The sequence below is a fragment of the Harpia harpyja genome, chromosome Z, assembly GCF_026419915.1.
Source record: "Harpia harpyja isolate bHarHar1 chromosome Z, bHarHar1 primary haplotype, whole genome shotgun sequence".
NCBI lineage: Eukaryota > Metazoa > Chordata > Aves > Accipitriformes > Accipitridae > Harpia > Harpia harpyja.
The window spans coordinates 78,266,976-78,279,055 of record NC_068969.1 but is presented as its reverse complement, the minus strand read 5'-3'; the positions used below and the strand labels follow the sequence as shown (position 1 = coordinate 78,279,055).

The 12,080-nt window shown below is 39.3% G+C and overlaps 1 protein-coding gene across 2 annotated transcripts in view; it reads right to left on the bottom strand.

Annotated features, from left to right (window-relative positions):
* The window catches only part of PCSK5 (proprotein convertase subtilisin/kexin type 5), a 257,932-nt gene that overhangs the window by 124,053 nt on the left and 121,799 nt on the right, over positions 1 to 12,080 (bottom strand). For both annotated transcript variants that reach the window (XM_052776735.1, XM_052776736.1), the window contains exon 8: positions 9,441 to 9,653. In XM_052776735.1, coding sequence (XP_052632695.1) covers positions 9,441 to 9,653 — 213 coding nt within the window. The remainder of the gene's footprint in view (positions 1 to 9,440; positions 9,654 to 12,080) is intronic.

The window sequence follows — 12,080 nt, the reverse complement described above, 5'->3', positions numbered from 1 at the left end:
TTTTGTTGAGTACAACACATTTGTATGCTTCAAATACCATTGTAACAACTGCTGATCTATAAAAATGCTGATCAGACTGCCCAAGTGTTTTGGGTCTGTGTTGTAGGGTTTTGGTAGGGGGGCAGGTGCTGCAGGGGTGGCTCCTGTGAGAAGCTGCTAGAAGCTTCCCTGGCTTCAAGTTGGACCCGCCTCTGGCCAAGGCCGAGCCCATCAGTGACAGTGGTAGTGCCTTTGGGAGAACAGATTTACAAAGGGAAACCTGCAGTGGTGGAGGAGATTGGAATTTGAGAGGAACCCCTCTGCAGACACTGAGGTCAGTGCAGAAGGAGGGGAGGAGGTGTGCCAGAGGAGGGGATGTCCCTGCAGGCAGTGGTGAGGTGGCAGGCTATCCCCCCCCAGCCTATGGAGGGGAGCTGGGGAGCAGATGCCCACCTGCAGCCCGGGGAGGACCCCACACCAGAGCAGGAGGATGCCCTCAAAGATGGCCGTGACTCCATGGGAAAGCCCGTGCTGGAGCAGTCTGTGCCTGAAGGACTGCAGCCCGTGGAAGGGACCCACACTGGAGCAATTTGTGAAGAACTGCAGCCTGTGGGAAGGACTCACATTGGAGAAGTTCATGGAGGACTGTCTCCCACAGAAAGGACCTATGCTGGAGCAGTTCATGAAGAACTGCAGCCCATGGGAAGGACCCATGTTGGAAAAGTTTGCAAAGGACTGTTTCCCGTGGGAGGGACCCCATGCTGGAGCAGAGGAAGAGTGAGGAGTCCTCCCCCTGGGGAGGAAGGAGCAGCAGAGACAAGGTGTGATGAACTGACCCCAACCCCCATTCCCCATCCCCCTGCACTGCTGGGGGAGGAGGTAGAGAGAACCGGGAGTGGAGTGGAGCCAGGAAGGAGGGAGGTGTGGGGGGAAGGTGTTTTAAGATTTGGTTTTACTTCTCAGTATCCTTGCTTTGATTTGATTGGTAGTAAATTAAATTGATTTTTCCCCAAGTTGAGTCTGCCTTGCCCATAAACATAATTGTTGAGTGATCCCTCCCTGTTGTTGTCTTGACCCATGAGCATTTCTCTATATTTTCTCCCCATCCCACTGTGGGGGATGAGTGAGTGAGCGGCCTCATGGTGCTTTGTGCTGGGCTTAAACCATGACATCAAGAGAAATCCATGCAGTATTTCTAGGGCCATGAGTTATATCCACTTCTAAATCTTTTGAATCAACTAGATTTGACTGAAGACAATGACAATGTTTCTGGTACTGGCCTAGTTTAATCAACATGAAATTAGCAACCTAGGACAGACAACCTGATGAAAGGCAGACAAAAATGATACGAATTACCACAATGCACTGTAATACCTGCCATATGCAGAAGCTCAACAGCTTGCAGAAAAATCCATGCATTTATTAAATAAAAATCTCTAGACACACAGTAATAGTTTTATAGAAGCAACTTGCTCTGAAGAATTAAGGAGATGCCATTTCTGTACAGTCATTATTAAGGTTGCATCATCAATCTTTCCATAGTTTCACTATTTGGGAGGTTAATTACTATGGTCAAAAATGGGATTTCCCTTAGCAGAGAACATGCTCACTCTTCCTCTCCCAAGCCTCTGCATTTCCTGCTATTTCATATTTCATAACATGAGCTTTCTGAACTGACTGAACCATTTTTTACCTTCTGCTGCAGTTCTTCAAGTTATGTTGATTTCTATGACCTGTGTCCCTAGAATTGACAAGGGTTTAACAAAACTCTAGTGTTCCTTCTCACATCCCTTGTGTATCTATCTGTATCTACCCAAAATTGAAGGTGCCACGCTGTGTGGATCTTGATACCCTGAAAGAGTTTCTGAACCAGAGCAGGCTTTTGTTTGTGTTTTAAGAACTGTAGGAGATGGGGGGGGTTTGGTGGTTTTGTTTTAAGTTCTGCTTAGAGCAGAAGCTAGTCAGCAAGGCAGAAATATATTTTAGAAGAGAAACAAACTCAGGAGATAAATTGGCATTTTTTAGAAAATGAAATAAGTGGAACAGTAAGCAGAGAGGTTATTTTCAGAAGGTAAGTCATGTAATAGGTTTATAAATTATATCTGTGAGGGACTTTCATATGTAAATTCTTTAGTGCTTTAAGAAATAATTTGAAAAGGGAATTCAAGGGAAATGTGATGCATTTGTGCAACATGTTTGATAAATGAAAGGCCCATATAGATAACTATATTAGGTGGTGCTTAACCTAACCTAGCTGCGTGGTCTAGAGTGGGGAAGCTATCTTCCAGCATTGTCCTATAGTATGCAAAATAGCAGAGAAGAGAATAGGAAAAAATACCTTGACAACTGTATATTATTAGCCAGTACTTCTGCACTCACTCTGTTATGAGAGATAACCTCTATAAAGAAGTATATTTTTATGGTCTTTACCTACTCTTCATTTGCCTTTGTCCCAGAGTGTGAGTTTCTATGCCTATACCTATGCCAGCGCTTTGCAGCTACTCTTGAAAATACCTAAAAGTAATTCTAGTTCTTTTCCCTAACAGTCCATGTAAAAGGCATACATTCAGCAGCATCTGTGAAATGTTTGTACGCTTTGGGCATGTTAATACATCCAAAGGTTGGAAACTTGGTCCATAATGGGCTAACAGTTACTGCAGTAAAATTTGGTAGAGCATAAACTCAAGCACACTTGGAGTACCTTCCCTGAGCAACAAGGAACTCATGCAAGATGGTAACATCAGTGTGTGTTTAAATGTAATTGTTAGCTCATATTATTTCAGGCCAGAATTTGCTTCCATTTATTTTAGTTCAAAATCACTAAAAAAAGCTCCATATGGAAAACAGAGTTGTGTAGATGAAATTATGTTCTTAAGTTATAATTGTACAAGACTGAAAAAAACCTCCAGACTAGAAAACCTTGTAAAATCATGTTACACCCTATATTTGTAACAAGCAATTATAAAAACATGTAGTAATGAAAAGAGAAAAAAAAAAAGTCTTTTGAGTAGTTATAAAAGTGTGGGTGCTTCTATTAGTCCATATCGAAACCAAAACACTTTAATAAGACTTTTTAGTGCACACGATGAGTGTCTAACATTGGTTATGTTTGTTGACCTACCTTATAATACACGTATTGGATAGAAAAACAGAAAAGAAAAGAAAACTATATTAAATTGAAGAACTGCAAGGAAAAATATGAAGGAACTATGTAACATGACACTGTAAAGTTGTAACCATTCACTGTTCCTTAACCATGGATAGCTATTTCTGTACTAAAACATTGCAGAATCTCACATGATTTTGGAGTTTGTTCTGAGTTACATGACAAAAAGTAAGAATGAGCTCATTTGATTCTGACTGTAATCCCCACACCAGGTCACTTCTTCCTGATTTACTGCAGTAGTATTTTTGTTTCCTATTTTGAATATAGGAGTCTCACTCCAACAAACCAAATCACCATACGCCTTGATCAAATATTGTTACTCTTTTCATGTTATGGCATGAAGTTGAGCCTTTCATAGCTAACTTGTATATTGCATACAAATTTATATGCATAATAGAATTTGGAGAATTTAAATTTAATAATAATATTTCTATTCTTCTTCAATTGTTATTTTTCCCTTTAAACTTACTGCAAGCTCTAAGCTTTTTGTGGAAAGATATGAAGACAATCTGACTCAAAAGGAGCAGCAGTCTAAACAAAAATGTCAGAAACACAGTGAGAAAGATGTGTGGTACAACAATTAAAACAAATACATATCTTCTTCATGCATTTATGACATAATGCATATTTATTTATCCATTTATGACTCTTTTAGCATTTTGTAGCAGTTGAAAAACTTTGTCCTCAAAATTTTCAGTTCTGTCTTTAGTTCAGTTCTTGTTTCAAACAAGACTTCTTTCCAAGGTAAATGAGGTTTGATAGGTTCTTTAGGAGGATTGGTTTTTAGTAGACAAGTTGGGGAAGAGAATACCAATACTACCATTATTGGTCTCAAAATCAGGCTATCAGCAATACAGTCACACAGGTGAGAGCAATGTCCCTGTCTCCATGTGTGTACGTGTTGAAAGGACTGATTAATACTCAGTTTGAAAAGCTGGCTTCACTATTTCATGTTATTCCTCACTGGGCTGTAGCATAACAGAAGCACGTAGTTGTTATCCCTTATGAGGATAACTGGTTTACACACAACACAGACAGAAAGTTATTGACTGCATCTACTGTACACTGTTCTATTTTGTCACTGAAAGTGTCTGGAGGGGGAACAGGCTTGCCTGGCTTTAAATGCCAAGTACCAGTAGTAAAACACCCTCAGATAGGTTGTGTGTTTCAGAAGTCAATTGATAATATAGTACAGGAAAAAAAGTCTTGGAGGGAATATTTATGGTCTGATATTCAGGCATTTGAGATCAGTGAATCTTATGGCACAAGCAACATCAAAGTTGCTTTGCACAAGAGTAGTCAAGGGTAAATTAAGTTCTGGTAAACAAAGGATCAACAGATTTGAGTTAATTCATATGGCTCCTCAGAACACTTATGCTTTTTCCATTCACTGTGCAAAATGATGCACTCTGTAGGAATAATCTAAAATCGGCATATGCGACTGGATTGCTCCCAAAAGAATGGAGGATCCAATTAGTAAAAGCAATCAGTGCTTACAGAATTGAAGGATTTCAATTAAAAGTTATTTTTACTTATCTCTGATAGCATGTATGAGATCTCCTATGGGGACTCCACATTAAGGACATTTTTAAAGAGGCATATCTTTAAATCTTTTCAATAATGTGTATGTAAAATCTCTTCATTATTTCCCTAATTATGGGATAATGTATGTTCATTCTATATATAATAATTAATCTCTCCTTTGTAAAGTATACCTTTCAAAAATCTTACAATAAAATATCAAACTGCAAGTATTAGTACAGTGCATAAATTCTAGAATTGATGAGTACTATACTTCAGTAAACTAAAAATTTATCTATTCTTGTGTTACATAAGAAAGTCTTTAACGATAAAGGTGAGATCACCTCCAGGTGTTTCTGATGCTAGAACAAGTCATAAGGGAGTGACACATCAGAAGTAAGCAATGGTCACTTATTGAAATAGTAGATCTGTTAAAGCAGAATGTCCATGTTAATTGAAAAGAATGGAAGACAATCATCAAGAAAACTACAGCTATTAAAAAATCAGAGGAAAGATTAAATTCATTAAGTAGAAACCCACAAATAAGGACTGAGAAACATACAGATATTTTACTAGAATTAAAAAAAATAAGCAAGGATATTGCTTTGGGTTTGTGTGGCAGGGTTTTGGTAGCGGGGCAGGGCGTGCTGCAGGGGTGGCTCCTGTGAGAAGCTGCTACAAGCTTCACCGGCTTCAAGTCGGACCTGCCTCTGGCCAAGGCTGAGCCCATCAGTAACAGTGGTAGCACCTCTGTGAGAACATTTAAGAAGGGAAACCTTCAGCAGGGGAGGAGATTGGAATGTGAGAGGAATACCTCTGCAGACAGCAAGGTCAGTGAAGAAGGAGGAGGAGGTGGTGCACTGGAGGAGGGGATGCCCCTACAGCCCATGGAGGTGAGCGGGGGGAGCAGATGCCCACCTGCAGCCCGTGGAGGACCCCACGCTGGAGCAGGTAGATGCCCCTGAAGAGGGCCGTGACTCCATGGGAAAGCCCGCGCTGGAGCAGTCTGTGCCTGAAGGACTGCAGCCCACGGAAAGGACCCACGCTGGAGCAGCTCATGAAGGACTGCAGCCCATGGGAAGGACCCATGTCAGAGAAGTCCATGGAGAAGTGTCTCCTGTGGGAGGGACCCCACGCTGGAGAGAGGAAGAGTGATGAGTCCTCCCCCTGAGGAGGAAGGAGCGGCAGAGACAACGTGTGATGAACTGACCCCAACCCCCATTCCCCGTCCCCCTGCGCTGCTGCAGGGGAGGAGGTAGAGAAAATTGGGAGTGGAGTGGAGCCAGGAAGGAGGGAGGTGTGGGGGGAAGGTGTTTTAAGATTTGGTTTTACTTCTCATTATCCTTGCTTTGATTTGATTGGTAGTAAATTAAATTGATTTTTCCCCAAGTTGAGTCTGTCTTTTGCCCATGAGCATAATTGTTGAGTGATCCCTCCCTGTTGTTGTCTTGACCCATAAGCATTTCTCTATATTTTCTCCTCATCCCACCGGGAGGGGGAGGAGTGAGTGAGTGGCCTCGTGGTGCTTTGTTGCTGGTTGGGCTTAAATCATGACAGATATACTGGTCAACAAAACTAGTATTGACATGTGCAAGAAGTAATAAATAAATTTAAGAAATGAATAAAAGATGACGTGGATAGCAATGAATGAAAATTAAAAGATAGAAGGTACATAGAGGTGGTAAGGAAATACAAAGGTCAAATGGTGAAGCCTACAAGAACAGAATAAAGTATAAGGATGTTATATTTTCAAATACATCAGAAGCAAAAGAACCCCCAAATCAATATTATTTTAATTGTCCAGAAATAATAGAATAGTTAATAGCAGTGTATAGTAAATGGCTATTTCACTGAATGTTCCTTTTTGGAAAAAAAATCTAAATGAAGTTTTCAGAGCATACAAAGATGATAAATCATATTCCTATTTATAGCTGTTTTAAATAGCAAGTTTAAATCAGGAAGTTTGGAAGCACCAAAGACTTTTACAAGAGCTGGAAAGGGAACATGTTAGACTATACTGTTGATTTTAGGAAGTCTTTGAACACTGGAGAAGTTCCAGAAGATCAAAAGAAAAACCACACAGTGTCACTATTTTGAAAGGGTAAGCAGTATTGTCCTAATAATTTCATCTACTTGCCAAGTTTTTATCTAGTGTAAAAGAGCTGATACGGGATTAAACTAATTATTAATAAATTAATTAACTAGTAGTGTATTTAATGGTGGATGACATAAGCTGCTGAAAAGAGAGCTTGCCAAAGTGCTGCAGTATTTTCTTTCTGGCCAACACTTTGGTTGAAAGTAGTACAGTCAGGATTCTACAAGACACATAATGTGATACTGCACATCATTGAAAAAATTTTAAAATTATTTAAATTTAAGAGATTAAAAATGTATATGACACATAACACATAGATATAAAATGGGATAATTATGAGGTCTCAAAATGTAAGCATATATGAGAAATCAGATACATACTTAGAAGCAGAGAAATGATATATATGCTCATAGCACATACAAAAAATGAGCCTGGTTTCTAATCAGGCCTTCTACAATTTGGTTCTTGGCCTTAGTATGACCTAAAGCTTTTATCAAAGACCTGGAAGAAAACACCAGCACCTTCTGATGAACGTTGCACTTGAAGAAACTTTCAAGAAAGAGAAAGTGATGATGAGGGCTAGTCTGGATTGAGCACTAAACCAGTACACCCAGTGGTAAATGGTGCAATAAAGAGACCATAACTACCCTCATATCTGTCCTTGGGCCACCAGCTCCAAAAAAGAGAAACAGCAGCTCTGAAAGCAGGTTGGGCATCACACAACAATGAACACATTACATGACAGTGAAGCTAACAAGTCTCAGTCAGGCTTAATGTATAAAGAGAGTGGAACTGAGCTGGCACTCACAGATAGACATTTTCCTGTGCATTTGGCACTGATACTGCTACTACCTGACTGGTGTGTCCAGTTTGGGTGCTCAAGGCTCATAAAATGGGAGAGGGTTTACAAGAAAACATGCCTTAGACAGAATGATGCAAGAAGCTTACCTTCATTTATCAAAAGGGATTAACTAATTGGGCTACATGGGTAGAAAGACGTTAGACAACTAGAGTGCCCTTCATATTAGCAATAAAATGTGACACAACCAAATGCCTAGAAATTGAAGCTAGAGGAGCTCAGATGGCAAACGAGAAGTTTCTAAATGGCAATGGGTAATTAAAACCACTTGCCCTAAATTTTAGTGGAATTTCTGTCACTGGAAACTTTGAAAGCAAGACTGATTGTATTTATAAAAATTATTGTCAAGTTGATAGCAGCTGCTGGATTTGAAGGACTCGGGGAAGTCCTACAGACTCAGCTAAGCAAGAGGTCAGGCTGGCGAACCACAATCGCATCTGCTCACCTTATATTGCATTGTCTCCCTTAAACATGAAGAAGTTAGTGAAGGTCTTTTAAAGGACAGTAGAGGGAATTTAATCACAGAAGTGAGGACTGCTAGGAGATGGAGTAATTTCTTTTCTTTATTATTATTTATCAGGGAGAACAAGAAACATGCCAGGAAGAGTGATAAGGTTTCAGTGGAGAGAAGCAAGTTAAGAACAGAAAAATTACTGGAACGAAGAAGTACCTCAGAACAAGTTTAAAACAAAAATTAGATCATCTGAAAACAAGGAAGAATCCAAGAAGGGATGGCCAGCATCCCAGAATCCTGAAAGACAAGGCAGACAGTATTAAAAAAACATAGCTGCAAGAATTTTTAACTCTTCACTGACACCAAGAGAGGTGTCTGCTAAGGACCAGAAAGAAGGTAATGTTAGATGGGTGCTTAAGAAAACATCGGGGGCGGGGGGGGACGGACACACCCAAATCTCTAAATTTTCTGATCAGGAAGAAATTAAGGTCTGGAAGTTATAGACTAGAATAAATATGCAGGGAAGAGAACAATATCAGCAAACCTGATTAATCCTAGTACAAGGGTTTAAAGGGTTAAAAGGAGTAGTATATTGAATATTGGAAAGCATATTGAATGCACTCAAATTGAAAAAGCAGATACAGCCTACAAATAGAAATGGTATCAATAGATTATTGAACAGAATTAAAATAATTTGTCGGTTTCCAGCCAAGATGAGAACATAATGGAAAATGGATGCTGGCTGTTTAAGAATGAGATGAGGAACAATACAGGAAAGATGAGCATTGAGCTTAATCTTGCTTACAATATATCAGCTAGCTGGAATAGGTAGCAATATGACTAATAACTGACCACCACTGAATATAAAAGAGGAATGATGCTGGATCAAAATAAATCTGAGAAAATAGAGAGGTACATAGGAAAACTGCTAATACCATGTGTGTAAAATATGAAAAGTATTGATAACTGGATTAAAAACAAAAGGAAGATACATTCTCAGGCCTACTGATGGGCCACAAGATATTGGTAATGAAAGAAATCTGTTTGGGTGGCAGTGGCAATAGGATCTTTGAAAGCATCACTCAGAGTTGACAGTAACTAGGTGAGTGGAAAAACCTGCTATGAATTGGGTATACCTGCACTGCATTAGACTGCAACATGCAGAGATACCCATGCTGGTTTCAAAGAGCAGTATGGTGACTCCAACCAAGTAACACACTGCGGCTAAATGAACTTGCCCACATATGATTTTTTTTCTAAAGCAGTCCATTAATTAGTATAAATGAGGTCTCTTCTCTCCTTCCCCCCAAAGTCACTATGCAAAACACAAACCCATATACCTAAAAAAAATATTTAAAAACCGTACTATTTTCCTGTCGTAGGATTCCCCGCTGCTGTACGTTGTAGCTAGTGTGGATGCACACTCTTCCAGATACCATGGCTTCTTCCCACTTTCAGCTGTGCTGCTTATGGAGATAGTGTAGATGCTATTGGTGTAGCCATCACAGGAGCAGTGGTCTCGACTTCTTCCACCATTTCCAGATGCCCAAACAAAGACTGAACCTAAGCCTCTTCGTCCCTGTTTGGAAATGGCACAAAAGATTTGATTAATAATTCTTCTTTTCCCCCTCACCTGCTTAACAACAGGACTTTTCCCCCAAAAAGACATCTGATGAGAGAAAGACAACAAAAGAAACTAGCTCACTGAGAAGAATCTGAAATGAAAATAGGATTTAGCAGAGTTCAGAATCAGACATCAGAAAAATTCAGAAAATGAGTGGTATGAACACAGCTTTAGAAACAACTTTTATACAGTGTCTGTTGCTCTGCATTTACACTATCCAGCCATACCAAGAAAGAGGCGTTGAAGACTCAGAGGAAGCATTAAAACATCATACTGGGCTGGAAAAAGAAAAGAAATACCATATTTGAAACTAAAATGCTTTGTAATGCATGATATCTTTCATTTATTAGGGTGCTCCCAGCTGTTTCCTCTTGGCTTGCCTGGTGGCACTAGGTATTGTTTGGGTAGCATTATATACTGTGAACCAGAGCATCATTGTTTCACAGACACTATAAATCACAGAATCACAGATACCTGAGATGGGAAGGGACCTCAGATCATCTAGTCCAACCCATCTAGTCCACTATGAACACTAAATGCACAACACAATATATAAACAAAACGGACAAAACCAAAAGATTCTTATAAATCTATTCTAATGAAGCATTAAAGCATTAGTTCAGCATGATTTTTAAATATATGACTAGTTGGGCAAGTTACTTAGGCATATTCATTATTTCAAATGAGGACTTAAAATAGGTAACCTCACCTTGACATTTTCTTAATACACCAAAGTTATATACTGTCCACATGAATCAAAATGTTTTTGGTGGTGCAAGTACTCTTAAATAGGCATTGATATGAAAAGTGAAGATGATCAGTAACCTGTATGGCTGATATATGGGAATTTACAATTACCAATATATGGGTTATTGGGCTTTTCCTTATTTATATTTATGTATTTCATGCCAATGAATGAAATTCAGATTCATGTGACTGTATGAACTGCATTAATTATGAGCACTCACTATCTGGAAGCACTTTACTGTCCAGATAGAAAGGTTCACCAAAGAGCTAAACTTATCTTTTATTAAGCTAAATAGTGTCACCTTTTCTTACATGACATTCTCTCAAAGCATGGGACATCCCTCTCAGTTATAATTATGCTAACAGTCTCATTTATACCTCATTTGCTTGCAACTCATCATGTAGCATCTACCTGGTTTTCGGGTAAGCCCACCCCTCGGTATGATAAATAAATGTTATAAGGCATAAAACACCACTTTCTGTGCATGAATTAATTGCTTGACCATGGGTGGAGTTTGTTTGTTTGTGTCTTTTTTTCTAAACAGAGTGCAACGGTGTACCACAAAAAACTGCTGTTGGACATCTACCAGGTCAACCTTAAACAATTAGCAATTCAAAGTTTCATTTAATCCAGATGCTTAGAGGGGTTTCACTAGGGCTTTCTGTGCTGAGCATAACTGAACCTGCATCAATGTAAGACATTGCTTATGTAAGACATAAGAAACCCTCACAGTTCACAATCCAGGCTTGAGTTCTCAAACATTGATGAATTTCACTTTGCGAGTTAATAAAAGTATACTACCTGAAGAGACTCTTCTCTCCAGCAAAATAAGTTAAATATCAAATTCTGGCTAGTGTTGACATAAGGTTATGTCTCTAAAATGCAAGTTTTCATTAAAAAAACATTTCAAGCAGAGAAAAAAATCCCAGGGTGCCAAGTTAAATGTATTATGAAATCCACATTCTCCAGAAGATCAGTCTGACCAGCCAGGAAGTGTAACTATTTCAACTTCTTTTACTTCCTTCAGTTGATCTTAGCTACTACACTAACAAAAAGATGCAAAACAGCGACATTTTTTGTTGTTTTACAGACAACCTTTATGAAGTGTTACAGCTTTCCTTCCCCACAACGTGAACTCTTGCCAAATCAAAACCCCCATTCCCTTTGGGGTTCTTGTTCTGCCTGCTCTTCTCAGCCAGCAGGGGCTGATTCAGAGCCTCCCAAAGCCAGTGGGATGTGTTTTTTGCAACTTCATGGGGCTGGTACTGGTTTATGAACCACTTCTCTTTCATTCTACAATCTTGTCATCTCTCTTTGCATATTTTTACTTCTTACCCCTCCATTCTGAAAATATCTGATGAGACAGATGCAAGGAAGGGTAAATGGAAAAATCATTTCATGCATATTCACTGATTTATTATCACAGCAGGTCAGGGAGCCAGAAATTAGGGCCCTCTGTATGTTTGTGGGAAATGGGTTGGAGGATTATGCTAAAGATATGCTGGTTCTCTACTTTCTGATGTGCTCCTGCTTGATTTTTACTGGTTTTGTTTTGATTTCATCCCATCATCTCTCGTAATTAGATCATGCTTCCCAGCAGTATTCTATTATTTGTTTTCATCTTCTGTCTCCTC